The sequence below is a fragment of the Corapipo altera genome, unplaced genomic scaffold (genome assembly GCF_003945725.1).
Source record: "Corapipo altera isolate COAL_440 unplaced genomic scaffold, ASM394572v1 24b, whole genome shotgun sequence".
In the NCBI taxonomy this organism is placed as follows: domain Eukaryota; kingdom Metazoa; phylum Chordata; class Aves; order Passeriformes; family Pipridae; genus Corapipo; species Corapipo altera.
Window position 1 is genome coordinate 883,489 of NW_020884888.1, and position 23,824 is coordinate 907,312.

The following is a 23,824-nucleotide window of genomic DNA, read 5'->3' on the forward strand; positions in this document are numbered from 1 at the left end:
AATGGTTACCATGGGTCAGTATTTAAATTCTTTGAGAAGGAAAGTCAACATTGTGGGAGAATTTGGAAGAATCATATGAAAGAGAACCTTGCAAACACCAGACCGGGTGCCAGAACTGATCGAATTTTGAGTTCCAAGTCTCAGATGTTAAAAACTAAATTTATAAAAATCCAGAATTGCTTTATATAATTAATAGGAAAATTACATAGGCGATGTCTAGCCTTGTGAGCAGCTGCCAATTAAGGTAAGCACTCAGTGAACTTTTCACTCAGGAATTGAGTTCTGAATAGGAATCTTGGCAAACCAGCCAGACCTGTGTGGTTGTTGGTTACTCAGATTTATTTTTTAAAGTTTTATTACATAAATTTGATTTTATACCTGTCTAGCAACATATTAACAGCTTTCTGTCTTTGTTCCTAATATGATCTGAAATATTTCCATTTCCTGGACTGAAAAATAAGGGCATACGTGCGTGCCCACACTCACAAATATACAGAAACAGCTCTACACCCCCAAAACACTAATTAGGAAAATAGCCATATGAAAAGAGAAATGTCAAAATTTAGGTAGAGTATCACAAAACTGATTTAACACATGATATTTAAGGGTTCTCTAAAATTAAAAGTGTGGGTTGTTGTTTGTTCTAATCACCATTCTCTGAGAACCATGGAGTAAGGATGAAATTCCTGCTGGTCCATGCTACTGATAGGACTGTACCTTATCTCTCTACAGTGATTGCTTGCAATACACTGACATAGAAAGTCCTTTCTGGACCTGAATTTCTTTATGTAGCTGATAAAGAAATTAATTTGGATAATTTTCAATTCTGCTCAGTATTTTTAAGCATCTTTACAGCATTTGTGTGATTCGTGTGAAGGAACGAGGGAAAATGCTGGGCATTTTTTTAATAAGCAAGCCCACAGTTGCAGCTGATTATTAATTTTCAGAGAAGAACTAAGATTATTGGAAGCAATTTTGAGTTTTAAGTAAATAATATTGTGGTTTAACCCCAACCAGCAACTAAGTACTCCCTGGTCCCTGATGGGAAGGAGAATTGGAAAAAAAAAGTAAACCTCATGGGATAAGAATTGTTTAATGACTGAAACAAAATAAAATACTACTAATTGCAACAATAACATTTATAAAATTATTTTTAATTAAAAGGAGAGAGAGTAATAAAACCCGAGCTAAACAAATATGCACAGTTCAATTGCTCGCCACCCACTGACCAATGCCCAACCCATTCTTGAGCAACAATTAGCAGGTCCTGGCCAACTTTCCTCAGTTTATGACTAAAAACAACATCCTATGGTTCTTTGGTCAGATCTGGTGAGGAGTCCTGTCTGTGCTTCCCCCCAGCTTCTTGTGCACCTGCTTGCTGACAGAGCATGGGAAACTTTGAAAAGTCCTTGACTTAGGGTAACCACCACTTAGCAACAATCAAAACATGAGTGTGTTATCAGCATTATTATCCTACTAAACTCAAAACACGGGACTGTACCACTGACCAAGAAGAAAATTAACTATATCCCAGACAACACCAAGACAAGCATCTGGGTTTATTACTACATTTTATGTAATTCATAAAGTTCAATATGAAAGGCCCTTTTATGAGCATATGATTTTCAATAGCTTTTTAATAAAAGTGAATCTAGCAATGCAAGAATTTAAACATCATTATTTCACACTGAGATGTATTTCTTTAGCACAGGCTCTTAAGCAAATTTCATGGATGATTAATAAAAGGACTCAGATGTTGCTCAAACATGTTGTTCTTATGAAGTCCCTTGTAAATATCACTTCAAATCTCTAAGATTACTATTATGAAACTTCATTTATTATGAAAGACTAGAATAGGCTAACTATCTGTTATTATTTACATGTCAAATCATAGTGCCATCAACTGAATAAGGAAGTTACAAGTTATTTGCACAAATGCTTCTCTATTTTTCAAATGTTATTTCACTATTTGTCATTACTCTGAGTAAAGGAGACACCAGGGCAGATCCATTGCCAAGTGTAACACTCATTACCCTGAGCAAATCCATTCAGAAAGGATACTCAGGCTACTGAAATGTCAGCTGTAAACAACTGCTGCTTAAGAGACTGCTTGTTCACAACAAGCACATCAACAAAACCTGTTGCAGTTATTCTACTTAGTATAAAACATCCCCACATTTACTGTAAAGCACCTAACTTTGGCCCAAATTCAACAAATTATTTAAGCTTTAATTACTTCTCTAAAAAGATGATTTTCATCCTGCCTTCAGGTAAGAGCTGCATTTTTGCTGTGTTATGGGATCAAGTAGCACTGCACGAAGCGAGCAGGTTAGTCAAATCAAACAGTTAATGCTGGGGACCCAAACTCCTCAACACACACATTTCCAGTGGTTTTACCCTAACCCCACCTAGTCTGGCTGAGACAATAGATATATACCAGCTGCTGCAGCACATGATGTGTACTCTGAAGAATATCATATCCCTAGCTCAGCTTCAGCTGTAAGGCAGCCCTGAGGCTCAATGGGGAGAACTGAAGCACAGGAACAAGTATCAGCTGGAGTTTTGCTTCAAAAACACACTCTTGAACAAAATTAATTTGCTAACGTAGATATAGTGTTAGTGAACTGAGTTTTCTTGCATTCAACCTTACTTTATGTGTTTCCTGTATCTTTCACTTCTGTCCTTAATAAGAATTTTGACAAGATTTACTGGGAGTAAATCTCCAGAGCCTAATTTTTGCAGGCTTAAATCTGTGACTGAACTCCACTGGTAATGTTAAGGCAAATAACCTTATCCACTAGTACAGGGATTGTTCTTTGCCCATAATTCTTTATACAGTTTCTTATTCCATTTAAACTCATTGTTTTGCCCATCCAGCAGATTAATTCCTCATGATTGTTCAAGGGAGTATAAACCATTAAAATAAATACAAACCCTAGCCTATTTGCAGGGATTTGAACAATTCTGTATGGATCTGTACCTCTAATTTCACTCAAGTTAATGACTTCAGGATCTGGTGGAGTTGAAACTTGTTCTTTCTTGGTATGTGTGAGAAAAATTTGAAATTTAATTCTAGACCTCCAATTTGAATACAGACGTCTCAGAGGAAAATACTGTTTTGTAGTATGGGCAGTATGGAAAGAATCAAAAACTTAATACTTAAAAAAATACATTTTAAAGCAGAAGTAGCCATTCAGTGATCATCTGTCTTTGAATTTCATGTGAAAAAATAACAGACCTTCCCCCATCTCAGTTAATGACTTAATTGACTAATCAAGCAATGTCATTTTATCCTTCAACTATTTCTATATTGGCCTGAACATGACAAAGTTCAGTATCATTTAGCTTAGCTTTGTTCAAAAATTTAATCAAACTCTTAAATAGAAATGTACAGAATCAGGAGATGGCCAAAGGAAGATACATTAACTTTGAGATATTTCTTAAACTATTAATGTTAAATCTAATAAATTTTGCAAATAAAAATTTTTAAAACTCTTATTTGCATAGTTTTTTATAAGAATTTATGTTTCTAACACAAATTCTAATGACCAGTTTGGCATTTAGTTCAGTAGGTTGGCATTGCTCTGAAAGTAGAATCTGACTCATTACCTAGAACTATTTGAGATACTGTCAAATTTTGCATTAACTGAAGTATGATGGTAATTTTCACTTGCACTTCTGTGCATTTTGTGTATGGTCTTGATGAGATACACAATGCTAAGGGGAAATGAAGGCAAAAGGATGCTACCCTTGAAACAACAGATGTCTAATGAACTAAACCATGGACCAGCACTAGTCCTGAGGCCTTGGCATGAACTGCTACATACAGAGCCCACTGACAAAGTCCAGTTTAGATCTTTATGAATCAGTATTATATCTCAGCCATATGGAAGCAGGTGGGTTCTTCAAATGGAAAGCATCTTGTTCTGAAAGCATGTGGATTTGATCCTGAGCATGATGGTTTAAGCAGTGTGAAGAATTCAAAGCGTGGATGCCATTGTGATGGCTGTTATGCCTCTCAACTCGGCCTCTCATGCCTCCACTATTGCAGCTCACATTCTGATTTCATCTGCTGCTGCTGCTACAGATCTTATTCCTGCCTGTTCATACATTCCTGCATTACACAAAATAATAAATATCAGTAAAGTGTTTAATATCATTATAGGATAAATAATTTTAAGCAATTTCCTTTGTCTTTTTAGAGTTCTTGCTGCTTTTGTCAGATTTAATGTTGCCTTTGAAACTGTAATAACTGATACTTCTTTTCCAACATAAGCATAATCTCCTTTGAGTAATAAGTGATTAGAAAAACATTATTCAGAGAAGTAGTATAGCAATGTTATTTATACTAGTGAAGAAAATCCCTGGAGAAACAGGTATTTACAGAAATACTACCCTAAAATTAGAATTTTCTCAGGAAATGACATCTCATTACACTATGTGTTTCTTGATCAGTATATCATTAGTTTGAGTATAAAGACAGCAGCTCAAGTATTAAAATCCGTCGCTACAAATCTATCAGCTTTACCGGTTCTACAAAACATCATACCTGTCTTGTATCATCTAGGCTTATTTGCAGAAAATATGGAATACATGATAAACCAAATTTGGCATTTAATTCTTTTTTCCAAGCGACTTGATGGTAAATTTTTCCTTTGACTTCAATACTGTAAAATGAAGTTACTTTTCTTTTTTGTAAAAGCAGTGGCTTATTTATGCAGGTAATATTTCCCGCGAGGACCTTACAAAAAGGTTCAAGATAATTAATAAACTGGAGATCACTCCATTAAGTGAAGTTTCGTCATTTTTCCCTGAAAATTGGTTTCGGGGTGTTATTTCTTTCCTTACAAGTCTATTTGCTGTTGTTTGTATGGTCCTTGAGTTAAAATTTAACAGAAGTTTATTTTATTGCCATTTCATGTTCGTGATAGATCTTACTGGAATTTCACAAGACACCCTTATTAAAAGGATTTGCATTGAACTAAATTTCTAAATCAACCCTAAAGTTTCCTTAGGTAGAAAGATTTTCAGGCAGCGGATGCACAGCCATCATCATTGAGTTGTTCCCCAGTCTCTCCCAGTTATAGTCACATTTCTGTGCTCTTCTTTTTCCTATTTTTTTTCTCTACTTTCTTTTTTTTTTTTTTTTCCTCTCTGACAGGTCATAATGTCATAAGCAATGCAGACAACTAATGCTCACTGCTGTAAGAATTGAACTCAGCCCAATCTTCATCTGTCAAGTGGGATGTAATGTTCTTGCGTTTCCAATCATAAAAGGTAACAAGTGCTCTTTCATGAATCTTCCCAAGCAGGCAAGAACTTCAGTTCCAATGGTTTAACTGTCATTAGCAATAAAAGTGTACTGATTGAAAGGAATTTTTTTTAATATCAGTGGTAGCATCCTGTTATAGTAAATTGTTAGGAAGGAAAGGAAAAAGAGAATTAAAACTTGATCTTAAGAACTGCTTATCTGGCTTTAGACCTGGGAATGTTTTAACAAAATGTCTTTCAAGGTTTTGTTTGTACTACCATTTAGACACATGATTAGCTATTCTGCTAGTTCTAAAGAAATCAATAAGATATCCTATGATACTCCTATCTATAGGAGCTGCATAGCTAGCTACAGATATTTTCAACATAGCTATCTAAGTAGCAATTGAATTTTTGCATTTCATTTGAACATATGAAGTAATTAGGTATTTGATCATGGGCACTTCACAATATGTTAGGAATATTAACAGTAATTTAAAGTTGAAGGGTTTTTTCTGGTTTAGGACAAATAAAACCTACAAGATTTTTTAGAATTTCTGATAAGAGTCAACTGTTTAGGAAGATCAAACAGCTACATGTCTGAATTGGAGCAGAGAGTTTCTATTCTTGCCATTAATTGACTCACTTTCAGTTTGAGGACACAAATGAAAAAACTTGGTTGTTTTTAGAAAAATGGCAACCCACAAGCATGAATGAAGGTTTGCTTCACCTGTTGCCATCAGGTCCAGAAAGGAAAACTATACTGCGACTGTTTTCTGCATTGGGTAGTCATATGTCTGTGGCCAGCAATGTACCTGAACAACTGAAAAACTTCCTGGGAATTTATTAATGGCAAGTGAGGGGAAAAAAATGATTACTTCTTCAGTATTGCATTAAAAATAGACATGGAAAGAACTGAGTTTACAGCTCTCAGACAGTCTTCCAGCTGTAAGCCTTTCCCAGAGGTACCTGGTTTCTTTTTTTGGTTTACAAATATTCCTAATCAAAGCTGAAAAATCAATCTGGTCTGCCCTGTTTAAGAATACAATACGACGCATGATAGGGGATAGAGCTAACGTATAATAAATAGGCTGGCTTTTTCTCTTCTGTCCATTATGAAAGTCTAGTCAGAACCAGCAACTGCAAACAAAGGGAATTGCTACCATTTCCTCCTTTTTTTTAAGTGAAAGTGCAGAAACTGCGAACACAGAGAAATGCTCAGTCCCTTCTGCTCTCGTGACAATCTGCCATCCTTCACGACTGGGTATAGTCACATTGTGAAACCACTGGTGAATCAGAGAGTCTGTGCCATAACACTGAGAGCAGGAGGATTAGCAAACAGAAGCTGGGTTTCTGCCTGAGATTTTCAAGGCTAGTTTCAGCACATTACTCTTTATTCAATACCTACTGTCACTCAGAGAGATTGCCAGAGACATTATCACACAGGTTACACTGTATATCGTACCTTTACAGTGCATTTCAGAGGATGAGGAATAAAAATTCAATCAAATATTCAGAAGTGAGGACATGGTATGACAAAAAAGCCAAAAAGTACAATTCATCTGATAAATTCCAATCATATTTCCCATATCATGCGATCGTGGTGAGTTTTACAGAGTCCAGCTATTAAGCAACAGTCAAAAGTCAGACACATCCACTCATGAAACACTGAAATGCTCTTGTGGGGTATTTTCACTGAATTAGCTACAACTACAATTAAAATAGTACTTGACCTGATGTTAAATTAGATTATATTCAAATTCTTAAGGGAATTATCTCAAATACCAATTTTATTCCATGAGCTACCATGCAATTAAAAGATTTAATATCACATCCAGACTGCAATCCTAAATGCTTGAAAGAAGAAGAACAAAAATATTTTTTTACAACTTCCACAATTAATGATAATTAATAAGAAAGTTAAAGAAATCTCATTTGCCTTACAAGTATTTAAAGTTGATGAAGTAGAAAAACTCAATTCAATCTATATCTGCATAAAAACACAGAAATGTTTAGCATTAATTTTATGAAGCACTGTTAAAACTGAACTTGCTGGAAAGTGAACCCCTGCCCTTACGCGGAAGAATCTGGATATGCTGCCAGTCACACTGCTGAATTCTTCAGACCATCACCTTAAGCAATCACCTCTTAAAAGGAACATGCATTCCAATTACAATCCCATATTTCATTTACGACTATGAGAAGAATATTATGGTTCACTGCCATTTACACTTAGAAATGTGTATCTTATTAAACACATTCAGATCCTAACTCTTTTGAAAACACAGATGTCCACATGCATTGATGAAAACTTAAGATTTCAGATTCTAAATTTAGTATAGGTGTGTGGTTTAAGTGCTTCCAAAAGTCAAATTATTTTTCTCTTTGTTCTGATGAACATTTCACTATTAGAAGTAATTTAAAATTGATTACCCAAACCTTATTTTGAATGCATGTGACCCCAGCAATATAAAGCAGTTCCTGCTTCCCATTATAGCTAAAGAAGTCAATAAACTAAATTAGTAGCCTTCCAGTAATGAACTGCTTCTATTAATTTATTTCCAGTAGTTCACAAGGCATACTGTAAAACCAAATATCATCTTGTTTTGTTTTAGCTAAGATTTTTGGGAGACTTTTATTTATGGATTTTTGTTTTAGCTAAGATTTTTGGGAGACTTTTCCAGTATGTATTTGCATTATTTGTAATAACATCATGTTGTTCAAATATTGTCCAGCCTAAAATCCGCTATGTATCTGAAATATTTTTCTGCAGCACCTCTGCCTCACCTGTTGTTCCTCACCTGGACATCTGTAGATGCTATCCTGGCACAAAGGAAGTGGTATTGGTGCTCAGTTTAGTTTTTCTCAGATCCTTTTTATTTCTAAGCTTCTTTTTGAATGTGTTTACAATAGTTGTGTTTACAAATTTATTGAGTGTAGTCTTTATTCAGGTAACTACTGAAATTACTGAAAAGGACATGGCTGAACTAAAACCTTTTGCAGTTATCCCATCCAATACATTAGCTTGTTTTGATATTGAACCGTTGTTAACCTGGAAAACTATTTTCAGAAAGAACTTTCACCTATGTATGTTGTAATTTCATTTATGCAGCTAGGCTACCTTGGTTTTTCCAGTTACCACAGCGATATCAAAGGGTTATAACCACTACCGAAAGAAGAGAACACATCTTTGAGTCTTCAAATCTAATGCCTTTACTTTGTTTAGTTTGTTGAATTAAAGACAGCCCTTAGCATATGTTAGGGCAATTTATCAGTTTTTAAAAGGAAGCACTTTAGCTACTGTGTACACAAAGCACCAATACCTACTTAATTAATAATCTATAGATGTGATTTAAAGAAATACAGATGCATCGCTTAGTCTTTATTGCCCTCTTGCAGGATTTCAGTCAGGAAACTGTTCAGCCATACAGATTTCATTACTGAAAAAAAAAAAAAAGGAAAATTAGTTTGTGTAAAAGCTCCTAGCATAAGAACAAAAAGACAAGATTAGTTTTTCTTTGTCAGTTTTTTTTCAAACGCTATTTTTGTTGTGTCTCTTTTCTACATCGTCTGTTCGGCCTCGCAGACTCCCTCTGGTGGTTAGCGAGCAAAAGCATCGCCTAGTTTAGGGCCGCATACAAAATCGCAAATCAAAGGCTGATTCATTAGCATTTCTCGCTCTAATAATGATTAAGAAACTATACATTTATTAAAATACTAGGCCATGTGTAGCCTACTTACTAGATCATAACATGCTTTCTGAGCTAAAACTGTTTAAAAAATCTATAATGATTACCTTTTTTTTCTCAAATTCTTTTGGGGTTTGCAAAGTGAGAAATAGAGGGTACAACTAACCAGCAAGTTAATATTGCAAAATATCCGTGCTAATGATCCAAATAAAACAAATAATTTATAATTTCAGGTAAATGACTTTTAACACTTGTCTTTACTTTGGCAAAATTCTCCCATAACCTGGATGTGTCCTACTCTCTCGTAGCTGACGGTCTTTATTCCTACCCTAGGTGTGGATGTGGATTTTGTCTTGATCCAGATATTGTAAAATATCATGGGAGAACTTCTGGATCAAATCTCAGTAGATACAGCCCTCTTTTGAGCAGATATCCAGCCAATTTTTACCTTACTTAATATTTTAACGATTTTTAAAAATATTTCCGTAATCAATACAAAGAAAAGTCTCCTCTAAACACACAAGAAAAAGAAGCTAATCTTTTTTAATTAGAGAATCAGTATTAATGATTTTATGTGGCAATTCTTTTTATTAAAACAGAAATATTTGAAACATAAAGACACAAAAAAAGTCTGCAGAAGGCAACTCCAGATCATAGGTCATATGCTTGGCAAGTCTATTTTACCTGTGCAGCTGAACAGAATTAAGACTAAACTGAGGTCAAGCTTCTAGTAATTATTGTCTTTTCAGAACTTCTTGTGGTTTAAATACCTGTATTTCATTTCCAAGAAACAGCTAAGTACAGTGATAATGAAAAACAGATATTGAGTCATAAATACATGTTTTTATGATCATTCTGACTGATAAATATGTATATTATGAATGTAATAATGTTGAAACTTGTTGTACTGCTTCTGTTTATGCTTCTTATATTGTGTACAGAAAATCAGAAAGAATTAGATCTTAGCCAGAAATGTGCAAAAAAGTGAAAAAACTTCCACTCTTGCTGGATTTGAGCATGGTTAGGGCACAGGAAAATATTCAAGACTATTCTCTCCTATCTGCTCTGCAAATCTCATATCTTTCAAGACTTTTATCCATTGTAAATGGTTTATCCATATCCCTAAGATGCGCTTTATTCAGCTCATTAAGAAAAAACCTCTAGAGCACCTCATAATCAATCATGTGCCTGGCTGTATATATCAAATCTTTTTATTAAACTATATTTATGCATAAGATAGATAGAGTAGTAACTAGATTAATTGACACATTCACCTATGTGTACTTGGTATCTCCTTCATGGCATCTGCTGTATGTAAATACTGGGAAGCATAGTACCTCCTGATGAGTGTTCGTTTATAGGAAATGCCAACATACCTTAGTAGATCAAATACTTAGAACACGATGTTTTCCAGACTCAAACATGGATGTAATTTTTGGAAAAACATTCTTGAGGCTATAATTGGTCTTGAAGTGTGTCTGCTGGTGATAGAGGATTAAAAAAGTAGGTGTTATTGATATGAACAAACTCTCAATAGTTTGTAACTCCAGGGAGTTCTTAAAGTATGCACATTCATTTTCAACCCTCTTCACACATTTCACAGTAGTTTATCTTCAACACTGAGAAGCTACTCGCTTTTCAATGTATCCAGAAAAAATGGTCTCAGGTAAATTATGGCTGTTGAAACAGAAATGATGTTTATGATGGTCAGTCAAGGTTGTGTATATGGGCACAAAATGGTGTTTTACTGAGGGAAACTTATGAATGTAATTTCTCTGAGTTAATAACTATGTAGAATATGTTGAGAAAATTTCAGCTTCATTTTAAGTCCTTGACAATAGCATATTGTGCTCTACTTTGCATAAATAGAGCCAAATTGTTGAAGAAAATATCAAATTTATTACACAATTTTTGACACAAAATCTTTCTCCTTTAAAGATGACTAATAAATACAAAAATAAACTATTTATGTGACTGTTAAGTCAATGTAAATGGCCATGAGTTAGTTTGGTATTGGTTGATTCAAGTTTGTCTACATTAGGTTTTCCAAAGTGTTTTCATCTGAGTAGTGCTCATTAAACAGATAAGAGAAATGTGCATTTGCTAGTGTCTTTTCAATAACCTAACATAGCAAAAATTTCAAGTATTTAAATTTTCCTTCAGAATTTTTACAATGAAATCTGTACTATAAGAGCCTAGTATAGATTTATTCCAAGCCAATATAAACACAAACCTATTCTCTTCAATCATTACTATATAATATTATGTCTCTCCTTGAGACATAGATTTTTCTATGGTGTTGCAAGAACCTGTATAATTGCAAGCATCTTGCTCTCAGAAAACATCACAGTATAAAACAATAGGAAGAAATGCAGTAAGCTCATGAAATGAAATCCCTGAAGTACTTTAGTTTCATTAATATCCATTTGGATAAGCTCTGCTAAGAATTTAAACAACACTACTCTAGGTTCTCTACCTTTCAGAAAAAGTATATTTTATCTATTGATTATTTTTCCTACATGAGAAAAATCTGAAGAGTTAATTTTATCTCCAGAAAACTGATAGATACAACTGATGGGTAGTGGTCTTGACTACTATATGGTATTTTTGGCAAGAATAGCAAAAGAGCATATTTCATTAATAAGGTCACCCTTTCACAACTGAATCAGTTTATTGAAAATCAGTATGTTCTCATATAGATAAAAATAGCTGTCAATTCACTACAGATGCATCTTTTACATATTTTTCCTTTAGAAGTCTTTAATAGAAATGTACCAAAAATAATATGAGAAATACGACTAAAGTAATTGGAAAGTGGATTTACTCCTTAGTTTCTGTAGCTGTATTTTCTCTTTCTGTTCAGTATTACAGTTTTAAATCAAACATGGGCTACCATAAAAAACCTAAAAATCTTGCATTTTAATTTACATTATCACATTAAATTCTTAAACAAATATGTAAATAAAGGCTGAGGATTTCTTTAGGAAGTAACTTTTTATAAAAAGTCAAAACCCAGATACAAAATTGATAAAAAATGACAAGGCTTCAGCTAAGCCAGATTTTACCAGTGATAGTCTTCAAACTCAGTGAACCTAAGGTCAAACATTGTTAAAAAAACAGAAACAGATTCAGAAAGTTATGCAAATTCTATAATCTACTAACCTGATGCTGTGATTGACTTGTTCCTGGAAAATTAGTTGTGGGATATCAGTGGAAGCTGAACAAAATTAGAACTAAAAAAATATACTTTTTAAAAAACAGAAGTTTCAAAAGCTGGTTTCTGTAATATTTGTAAAAGGGAAAAAATAAAAATAGCAAGAATCCAGGCATATAAAAATTAGTTACTTTGTTGTGTTTTTCATATCAAAATCAAACTAAAACTCAAAAGAAAATCCATTTAATAAATATACCAAAGAAAATAGTGAAATAAAATCTCTTCTGACAGACACACAGAGTTTGTCACTGTGGTTAATGAAATATGAAACGGCCCTATTTCCATGTTGATTTTCAAAGGTCATGATTCCTTGGAGTGAAACACTTCAAAAATAATGTCGTGAGGGGATTTGATTTTCAAAAGCAAACACAGCTTCTTGTGCTGGGCTGATGACACAAAGAACTGAGCTGCATATAGGACTGACAGGAAAAGTGAGATGCATAAAAGCACAAAATATGGATGCTCCACAATTGAGTCTACTTTCAATGTTTCTTTAAATTAGCTCATATAAACCTCTGGATTCTCTAAAAGTGGTCATTGTAAACAAAGGCACATCGCTGTTTTCCTTCCAGGAGGAAAAGTGTAGGAAATCTTTATATATTGGATCAAATTTTTCCCTCAAGTTCCACCACTAGGTGGATGCCTGTGAACCTGAACATCCTCCAGCAAGGACTGCTAGTCTTCAAATACTGGAAAGTATCTGCAAAAGAAGAGAGAATATGTTGTTTTCCATATCCACATACAAGAGAGGAGCATGCTTAAATCGCTGCACTAGAGATATAGGCAAACAATAGCAAAGAGAGTTCTGGTTGTAAATGATAACTGATCACTAAAAGAGTATCTATAAAGGTGGTGGGGCTTCCATCAGTGCTAGCATTTTAGGATAAATACACATTTGTGAAAATTGATTATTTCAGAAATTGGTTATATCAGAAAACTGATTGCAGTTTGCCTTTTGAGATGCAGGGCAGTTTGATCAGGAACTCCTCCAGCAGAACCCTCTGTCATGGTGCTTACCTGTGCCCAGTCGGTCTTGGGAGATGAGGGAAGAAAACTTCATCTATATTTTTGGTAAACTTCAAATAAACTCTGAGTAATAACATCTCCCATGAAATCTCAGAAAAATGAAAAATAGAATCAGTTTAGTGATCTGTCTCTGAATGAAGCCCTCTCCCAGAGCAAATTAAAACACTGCACAGCTGCACAGGAATCAATAAGCACCAACTCAGGCAGTTACAAAAACCAATAAAAAAGAAAAGTCTGGCTCAAACAAAACCAAGCTCAAGCTACCTCCATCCACTGCAGTAAAATGTTTCACTAATTACCTGAAAGTAGACGCAGTCTCTGTTCTGTCAGAAAAAAAATTTGCAAGAGCTGACAACAGCACTGAAAACTGGTTTTTGCAAGACCTTAAGTTAAGATCTATGGTAACTATGGAATGAATTCGCTGTGTTGGATTTGTCATTTTGATCTCTATATTTTAATGTCCTTTCCTTGAATTCTGGACAGAGGCAAAGTCCTAGCAGTACTAAAGTGGTGGGCGGCATACAAACCTGTAAAAGAAAACAATCCTCTAGTCATCCCCAGAACTTTGTAACTGAAATTAATTTTGTCAGGCTGTTTAACTAGAAGATTGGAGTCATGTTTTGTAAAGCAGACAGGATCTGTTGGTAATTCTAATAGTAATTCTAATAAAGACTATTAAATCTACCTTAAAGTTTTTGTTTCCTGACTCACAATTTGTGTGATGGCAGTCTACCAGACAAAATTAAAAGAAATGGTGAACTAGCAGTTTTTGTCTAAAAAAATCCCGTTTTTCTGTACTATATCTTCACAAGGCTTTTGCACAGCTATAGAGGTATGGTTTCTACATTTTCCTAGATACTATAAATCTCTGCTTAGATAGGCATCCATATAACAAATATTAACATTCCAAGAAAAATCAAAATCAACTTATACATCTTTTTGGGCACGATACCTGCAGGAAGATGGCAACCCTCTCACTTTTCTTTTCTTGCATAGCTGTATTTGGAGCCATCTGCAGGCTCCTTGGCAATGTGTAAAAATCAGATTTTGCTTCCCTTGACCAAGGAATACTGGAGTGAAGCCAAGTTCAAGATGCTGCTGACACGTAAGCCCTTTCTGAGTATCTATGGAGAGCCCGAAGAAGCCACCGTTGACGCTACTGCTGCCGTCAGGATGGAGGAGAAGGTAGAGGCAGCAGTAACAGCTGTGAAGGGTTCCCATCCTCTGTCTACTGCCCACCAGTTTCCTCTCTTTGCCCAAAGAATGCCTCGGTGATCAAGTTCTCCAGGGCTGGGCAGTGAGGCCCCGGCCTTTTTACTTACATCAGCCTATTCACTGCCTTTGGCAAATTGCTTTCTTGGCCTGTGCCTGGAGCTGACCTTAGACAAAGCAACCTGCAAACTCCCGGGTTCTTTACCAGCAGCACACACCTGCTTCAGCAGCAGTCATGCTTTCCGAGTTACTTTTTTCCACTGTGATCTCTTTCAGCCTTGGTAACTCCGATGTTTCCCACATGGGTGAGGTACCTTCCGTAGCCTGCGTTTCCATTTTTCCTACCTGGAAACTTGAAGTTTGTTTTACAGAACTTAAGCCTTCTATTCTTGCCCTACTACCTCAAACCAGTCAGATGTAAAATTTATGAAGCTGTTTGAAGGTAGAATAAGTGTTCATTTAAACGACTTCTGCAGATACTGTGCCCACGATCTGGATACCTGAGTTTTATAAGACCTGTTCTGTTGTGCTATATTGTATTACAAGGGTTCATCAAAATACTCTTGATTCTGTTTTGTCAAGGAATAACAGATATTGATGCTCTCAGTTTTAGACAAAACACAGCTGTGTTTTTATGCACAGGTAAGTTGCTTCTGCAGCCAACATTAAAAAACATTCCATGGGGTAATTGTCTCAAATCAAGGAAAATGAAACAAGCAACCCTTTTCAACAACTATAAAGCAATTTCATGTTGCTAGGCCATGGTGATTAGCTTTTGGCATTTTCACAGAGAAAATTGCTGGGCATTGAATAAAGTATGGGTACATGTTTTTGTATACAATTTTTAAGACTAAATATATTACTTTAAAGCATTAAATAGTAATACAAAGTATGAATGGGATTTTGGGAACTGTAGCTTCAAATTAACTTTTCTTCTTTTGATTGCCTGCACTTTAAAATCTTTTTTAGAACTGATTTTCAAGAACTGGGGTAGAGAACTAGGAGAAAAAAAAACATTGCAAACTGGGATGGAATGACAATAGCTCTCAAATGTATATGGGCAGATGTTTACTTCTTTCTAAATGTCAGCAAGAAGCAATAAACTTCAGTTTATTGGTGACACCTCTCCACAGTGGAAATCTGATGTAGAGACAACTGTGACCTGAGGGCTACATTATTCCCAAGAATATAGATAGAAGGTGAGTTAATGCTTATAGATATTTGACTTTTACACATTAATAACTTTATGGAAGGTGACTCAAAGGTTGGTTATGAATCATGAACTTTTTTTATTTCGCTTTTGAATTATATTTAAAGTTCACATCTGCCTTAATAATGCAAATTCCTACTCCAGGAACTTGTCATAAATAATGGAGTAAAATTGATGTGACTATTGTGCCTGATCTTGTTTCACAAATAAATAAGAAGAGTCAGTCTTCAAAATAAGTCTGTTTTCAGTCTTGTGTTTTATAAACAAAACACAACCAAATCTGGAGAATATTTTTTGCAGCAAGGAAAACTGGTAAATCAGCTAAGAGCTAAGTTGTCAAAAGATTTCTAAAATTTAGGGCTACTCATATGCTTTAAAATTAGTACACTTTAAATTGTTTCCCTGGGGTGTAGTTTAGAGCCTTGAACCTCAACTCTAGCTTCAACTTCACCACAGGAAAAAAAAACCAAGAAAAAAAGAATTTATACAGTATGTTACTGAAACACTTCTTAGGGAAGTTGTATGTCCTTTTATGTGTCAGATTTTTATGTGATTTCTCATTCCTGAAACAAAAATATACCAGTGTAAGTGAAATACTTTTATTATTGGAATCATATAAAAATAAGATACCTAACCACTGGAGTGAGCAAAAGGAAGGATGTTCTGGTATGCTTTTTCAGTAATATCTTCCTGTTTAATCCACTGAGGAGTAAATATGGAGGCCTACATTCAACAGGGTACACAGATTCCCATCTCCTTTATAGATATATCCTATTATATTCTCCACTAATTGCTATGGAAAATTTTGGAGCCAAATAACTTTTTGGAGGTGAGCAATCATCAGATAAAGATGACTGTGGATTATATTACAGACAGAAGAACACTGCATTTAATTTCTTATTCTTTCTGAAGTTCATATTCTATTCTAGTTTTAGTAGATCTCTTCATGTCGAAAGGTGTTCAGGACAAGACTCAATAAAACTAGATTCAAGGAAATGCATGAGGCAAATACTTAAGAGATCCCTTTTACAAAGATATGTAATCTATTCTTCTAAAGTGTGATGCAAATTTTTTGCTGGTTTTTTTACCTACTTTTTCAACTACTTTATGTGTTTAACTAGATAATTATTTGTACTGAATCCATTACAACTTTTTCATCTGAACTTTCTATTGCATGAAAATTTTACTCAGTCTAGATAAGAAGAGCAGTGGATTAAAATGTCAACACCTGTTTGGTTATGACAATCTTAACAGCAATCATGAGTGCTGTAAATGTGGGAACTTCACTCATGTAAAAGCTGAAGCCTGAAGGTCTGACAGAATAAACACAATATAGTTGTATTCTCAGGTTTTTTTCCACGTAATGCTCAGGGCAGTCTTATAGGAACTATATACTTTACAATAGATATGTAGCAGAAAAGCAAAGCTTGAACTATGAAACTGTCAATTAAATATCTAAAGGAAACTAATAGAGTGAACATTCCCATCCAAATCTAATGTGATTTTAGGTTGCTTTTTCCTAAAACTAATTTTGTTTCTGTAACCAATTTTCCTTCTTACTTGTCTGTAAAGTCTGACATTCTTTGGTCACCTTTCAGGCTATACTGTTCAAAAGATACTATTTCTCAAGAAAACAGAAGTGTGAGTGATGAGGATTAACACAGCATTTCAGATGGAAAGTTGTTATCAATGTAATTGTTAGTATTAATTTCATTAAAGCCAAGTTTGCACTCCTGGCATCCCAGAAAAAGAGCGATGTCTGGCAACAAGACATGATTCAAAAGCAAAACATCAGAGTTATTCAAGATGTTTCCTGTATCTCATTCACCACATGAAGGAATTCATAGTCAAAGACAGTCATCAGCAACACTAGGAATATCTATAGTGACTTCTGTTAATTTTCACAATATACTCAGAGCACTTCCAAAAAAGTGTGTGACATCCTAGAAATGTTTAACAATGTTCTTTCTCAAATCACTTGCAGAAGTAGAGACTGGTAGATTTGCATGGTAATCAAGTATGTCAAAAAATTATAAAGAATGCACATTAGAAAAAATAAACAACCCCCAAGTGTTTGAGGAATCTTTGATGGTTCATTTTTGCTTGATATGTTTGCAACTTCTTAACTGAGTTACAACAGATGCATAAAACAGCTCAATCCACGTAAACTTCTAAGATCTATATAAACTGAATTGTGTTCTCCCATGAGGTGTTCCTTTGGACATAATGGAGCAGACTGTACGTAAGTTTAATTAAAATCTACATCTGCAGAAGTCAATCGCTTTGCAGTCAGCTGATGTGCAGCTGCTGAAATGCTTCAATATAAGTAGCAAAAAGAAAGATAGAAAAAAAAACCTGTCAAATTGCAGACTGAAAAATACGCAAACAAGAGCTCACTGCCTCCAACAGCGCATCTGGACAATTCTGTTGGTCACTGCTGCTGCCAGCTGTAGCTCCCTGACTGGTAATTCTAAAACAAGCGGCTAAGAACCCTCAGGCAAATCCGTTTCATTCATAACGCAGATATGCCTATGAGAATATTCACATGAACTCGTATCCATATTCTGGAAGAAGTTTTATATTTCACTCCATTCTGAAAAGATTGGATTTTCAGGAGCTCCCATTTCGGCACCGTTTAGGACTGCCTGCGTCTGCCCGGCTCCAAGGAGCCTGCTGGCCCTCAGCGGGGATGCGGCAGAGCTCACAACGGGAGTTGTGATTTGACAGTGAAAAGAGGCTAGATTAGATTTCCCTTTTTTTTTTTTTTTTTTTTTTTTAGGAGTGACAACGTCTGCCACCTTTTGTCCTTTGAGATACTTCATAGTACGGACCGATTAATGGAAACCTGTGAAGGAGATGAAAACAATGAGCACAGGCAGCGTTTAGCCTGGAGGACTAACTCTTGCTGCCGGCTGGCTACCTGTTGAGGTGGGTTCACTCAGGCACTTCATTTTTTCTGTCTTTCCAAGAGAGTTCATTTAAGCCCGGCCGGAACTGCCGAACGCCGCCCAGCCTTTCTGGCAGGCGCGGCTCCCGAGTCTCCCTAGGAGCGGGGGCACCAAGCAGAGAGAAGTTTTCTGCGGAGAGGACTGGGATTCCGCTCCTGCCCGCGGACCGCCCCGCGCTCCCACCGCCGCCCTGCGTGGGCAATCACAAGCTGAAAGAAGGGAAGAAAAGGGTGGGGGAAAATAAGGAGGGAGGAAAAAAACCCCACCCTTTCTTTCTCCGAGAAGACGTTCCTGGGGAGCTCAGTCTCCCGGGGCAGCAGGCGGTCACTACCAGAGCGGGAGCCGTGGACACTCCGGCGCTGCGCGGGGCGGGTGCGGTGGCAGTGGGGAAGGGGGTCTCCGCGGACAAGTCGGGTGGGCTCTGCCTGCGGGGGGCGGCGGAGCTGCCGAGCAGGCTCCGCGCCCCTGTGAGCTCCGGGGCGCCCTAAGCGGCGGCACCCGCCGCTCCCCGCCGCCTCCCGGCGCTGGTGGGGCAGCCGCCCTTGGCTCGCCGCCGTCCGCGGTGCCGGGGAGCGGTGGCTCCGCGTTCCGCCCGCGAGAACTTTGCCCGGCGCGCAAGGGGAAGGATGGAGCCGCGGGAGCCCGCGGCGGGGCCCCTCAACAGGTCCCGAGCTGTGGCAGAGCTGCCCCGCGGGGAGTTCAACCTCTCTGGGCTGCCAGAGGAGGAGGGGAAGCCCCTCTTCGGCATCGGCATCGAGAACTTCATCACCTTAATCGTCTTCGGCTTGATCTTCACCCTGGGGGTGCTGGGCAACACCCTGGTGATCACGGTGCTGGCAAGGAGCAAGCCAGGCAAGCGCCGAAGCACCACCAACATCTTCATCCTCAACCTGAGCATCGCTGACCTGGCCTACCTACTCTTCTGCATTCCTTTCCAGTCTACAGTCTACGTGCTCCCCACCTGGGTACTGGGTGCCTTCATCTGCAAGTTCATCCACTACTTCTTCACCATCTCCATGCTGGTGAGCATCTTCACACTCTCAGCCATGTCCGTGGACCGCTACGTGGCCATTGTGCACTCCCGGCGCTCCTCGGCCCTGCGCATTCCCCGCAACGCACTGGTGGGTGTGGGGCTCATCTGGGCACTCTCCTTCGCCATGGCCTCACCTGTGGCTCACCACCAGCGCATCTTCCACCGTGAGACCAGCAACCAGACCTTTTGCTGGGAGCACTGGCCCAACCCACGCCACAAGAAGGTCTACGTGGTTTGCACATTCGTCTTCGGATATCTGCTACCACTGCTTCTCATCACCTTCTGCTATGCCAAGGTGAGGCAAATGTAAAAGGAATGGGGGGGTATGATGGTGGTAGATGTCCAGGATGGTGGTAGGGTCATTTCTGAGCATGTGTAGGGACGTGGCACTGTTGGGAGGAAAAGGAATAGGGTTGAATTTACAGGACAAAGGGAGAGAACAGATTTTATAGCTGGGAGGAGACAACATTTGTGCAGTGGTACAAAAGGAGGGAGCAGGTTTTATAGCTAGGAGGGGACGACATCTGTGCAGTGGTACAGGTCAAAACAGAGATTGCATGAGGTGAGCAGGGGGGTGGGGTGTGGTTTTGACAATTACTGGGATCTCTCTGCCAGATTTCCTTGTTGCAGAATGCTGAGAAGCCCCAGTGCTCTGCTACTTTCTCTGTCACAACTATTTTATTTTCTTGCAGTGCTGTATGAGGAGTTTAACTCAATGAAGTACAACAAAGCAACAAGTTGTCCAGGCTTCACAGTCATTCTTTAAAATGCAGTGCACTTAAAAAAGACACAAACTACCAGTTTGGTCTGGTCCAGTTAACACGTGAAGAGCAAAATGTGCATCCCACTGCCTGGCTCTTATGTGCCCTGTCTTGCCCCACCTGAAGCTGATGGGAGGTTTGCCTCTGACTTCAGCAAGGACAGGTAGTTCCAGGGAGCAGGGCATGAGGACCCACGCAGGAAAAAGTAATAAGCGAGGGTACCTAAATACAGATATTTAAGGACTTTTCTGCTTATTTTTCTGTGTGTAATAATTGTAGCCTTCAGCATAGAGCCCTCTGCTTGCTGCTGAACAGGATCCGGAACACAAGTTGCTACCTGCTGAATTAGGCAGAGATCCTGCTGTTTCTGTGCCAGCAACCTTCAGTTGCAGGATTTCTCCTTGGGCAGTGATTTACATTTGAGAGGATAGGACTGCTGTTGCACATAAGGACTGCTTAAGTGTTGAGAAGGCAGTTCTTTAATTGGCAAGTTCAATAGATGTACCTGAAGTAGTTAATTTGATCAAAGAATTTTATGTTCTGTATTACATCAGTGTAATTGTGAGGTGCAAATTGAGGCAAGAATGGCATCTGACTCTGCTAAAATCAAGGCATGCAGAGCTCAAAGGACAATATTTCTAAATTACTGGTTGTAGCAAAACGAGTACAACCTGGCAAATGAAGAAGAAATGCATGTTTTCATACATAAACTGAATACCGCTCTCCCTGTGTGAATACACTGGTATTTCATCTACAGTGGTGAATAAGACTGAGCTGTAGCCATAGATCATCAGTTTGAGGAAAACACTACATATTGCACAGAGAATGTTACAGAATGAGTGGAGAGGGAGGTTTTCAGCTACTAATTTTTCCCTATTTCAAAGCCAAAGCATCTTCAATTTCAGTATAAAGTCTATATGAGAGACAACTGAAAACCATACTTTCTAAATTGGGATAGTCCTGCACAATATAGGGAGGAAAGAAAGAAATATGCTTAATCAAAATATATGCATAGTAAATATATCACATCCCGTTGTTACAAAGCACCTCTATAAAAGTAGATATCTCAATATTAGTATGAATATGTAGTTAAAACCAAACCAAAAGAACCACAATAAAAACCCCAAGCCAACAATAGCAACCCTATGTAAAAACATGCCCAGAGCAAGTCAATGAAATCAAGGCCACTTGATATTACAATAAAATCATGTGCTTAAATTATTGCCAGGCTAGGATGTCATGCTTGCTTGGTGATGAGTTTTGAGTCTATATGTATTATCCTGCTTGCTGTGGTGTCAGACTGGAAGATCTAACCTGAAGACCTGAGTTTTAGAAGATACCTAGGAAGTACCTGGTATTCCCATCAGTGTCAATGACGCTGCAAAATGCCATGACGTGTGCAAGGCTATTGAAGGTATTTGTACCCCACAGCTTATACCCCACTTGTTCCTGCCCTCATTAGGAACCACTGGCAAATCTCCACCTGCAATAGTTGGGCGCTTGGGGCAGAGTGAGGGAGAAATCAAGGATGATAGCAGCTGAAAATCAGAGCTGAAGTTTCAGATTTCTCAAAGCCATTCCAACTCTGACAGATCTTGAGTAAATTGGTCACTGCAAGCTTTTATTGATATTATTAAAGTTTTATGAAGTACAACAAGTATTTTGGCTTCTGAATGCACACAGGGTTAGAGGATTGCTGCTGTGGAATACCATCAGAAGTACTATAAAGATCATAGAATCATAGGACAGTTTGGGTTGGAAAGGACCCTAAAGATCATCTAGTTCCAAACCCCCTGTCATGGGCAGGGACACCTCCCACTAGACCAAGTTGCTCAGAGCTCCATTCTACCTGGCCTTGAACACTTTCAAGATGTGGCATCCACAGTTCCAGTACCTCACCACCCTCATAGTAAAGAATTTCTTCCTAATATCTAATCTAAACCTACCCTCCTTCATCTTAAAGCTGTGACCCCTTGTCCTATCACTATGTGCTCGTGTAAAAAGTCCCTATCCAGCTCTCTCATAGGCCCCCTCTAGGTACTGGAAGACTGGCAAAGGGTCTCCACAGACCCGTCTCTTCTCCAGGCTGAGCAACCCCAGCTCTCAGCCTGTCTTCATAGAAGAGGTTAGTCTCTGCATTAGTTTCTTATGGACTTCACTGATTTTCATGAAGAGTGGATCAGTGAAATAATGTAATCTTCTGATACAGATTAAGATCTGATACAGATTAAGACAAAGGAGACTAATTTCTCTATTTGAATATATTGCCTTTTCCAGACTGCTTTAAGGCAGTTCTGTTTCTTTCATAAGCAAATTGCAATTGAACTTTCAAGTTTTGAAAGTCTCATTTTTTAGGCACTCTAATAGGGAGCCAAGTTCTTTCTCTCTCTCTCTCTCTCTCTGTGTGTGTCTCTCTCCCCCCCCCTAAATTGTATTAGGAAAGATTTATATTTTCCCCAGTGGATAACCTGCAGAAGTCCTGATAGTGGTAGGTATTTTGAAACAGTGTCTTCCCAAAATACCTCACGTGATGTGCTCTTCAAGTAGAGATTCATGAGATTGTGCTCTGTGTCTTGTGTGTAGTTTCACCTTTTCTCTCTTCCATAAATAACTTTGCTTCACTTTCAGCCAAGTTTTTGATAGAGAAGTGAAAATATCAGGAGGATTGATATTTCCCTAGTTTTGTGAAAACAGCAGCCAATGGATGAGGAAGGTAGAAAGTCTCCATCATCCTCTCTTAAGGAGAGTCAGTTTGCACTCAACTGTTAAACATCAGATAAGCCGTAGGGGAAGAGGTCTTATGCAGCATCAACGTATGGAGAAGACACATCTTTTTGGGAACACAGTCAAGAAGTCACAAATCTGTAGGAAACAAGCGTTTTTTGCCTCACAGACTTACTCTTGAAAGAAGTTTACTACTCAAGAGAGAGGATCAGTGATTATGTCATTTTTAGTTGAGTCACAGCACTGCATACTTGTAGACAGTCTGTATTCTGACTTTTTCATTGCTTATCATACTACTTGCCATATTTTTTTAATACTCACTTTTCTGTCTGTGCTTTGTAGCAGTGCTACAACATTTGCTCACTAATGTGTTCTTAAAGAGTGAAGTGATAAATGATTCCCAGACAGCTTCTAACAAAATTTGGCACCTGCCAGGGTCATGCAATGTGACAACTAATTTTGGATACCACAGCTTTTCAAGGATTCAGTCCTTGAAAATCAGGCCTCCTTCAATCAAGCCTTTAGGTCGGACACCTGTAATTATTAACAAACTTTTCCTTTTAGAGATGTATGATGTTAAAAACTTTTTTAAAAACAAATATGTCTTGCCTTGGGAGTGTTTCCATTGTTATCTATCATTCTGAACATTCTGAATTCACAGAAGTCATGTATGATTTATAGGATTGGTTAAAACTAAGCCATAAAAAGTAAGAGCCTCAACATAAGATACAAGCTTATGTGGTTTTCGGCTTCAGAT

The 23,824-nt window shown here is 37.6% G+C and overlaps 1 protein-coding gene across 1 annotated transcript in view; it reads left to right on the plus strand.

Moving 5' to 3' along the window:
- The first annotated feature begins 19,090 nt into the window (after nucleotides 1-19,090).
- The window catches only part of GALR1 (galanin receptor 1), a 12,253-nt gene continuing 7,519 nt past the window's right edge, over nucleotides 19,091-23,824 (plus strand). Inside the window, exon 1 of the mRNA XM_027643988.1 lies at nucleotides 19,091-19,877. Coding sequence (XP_027499789.1) covers nucleotides 19,176-19,877 — 702 coding nt within the window. The 5' untranslated portion in view covers nucleotides 19,091-19,175. The remainder of the gene's footprint in view (nucleotides 19,878-23,824) is intronic.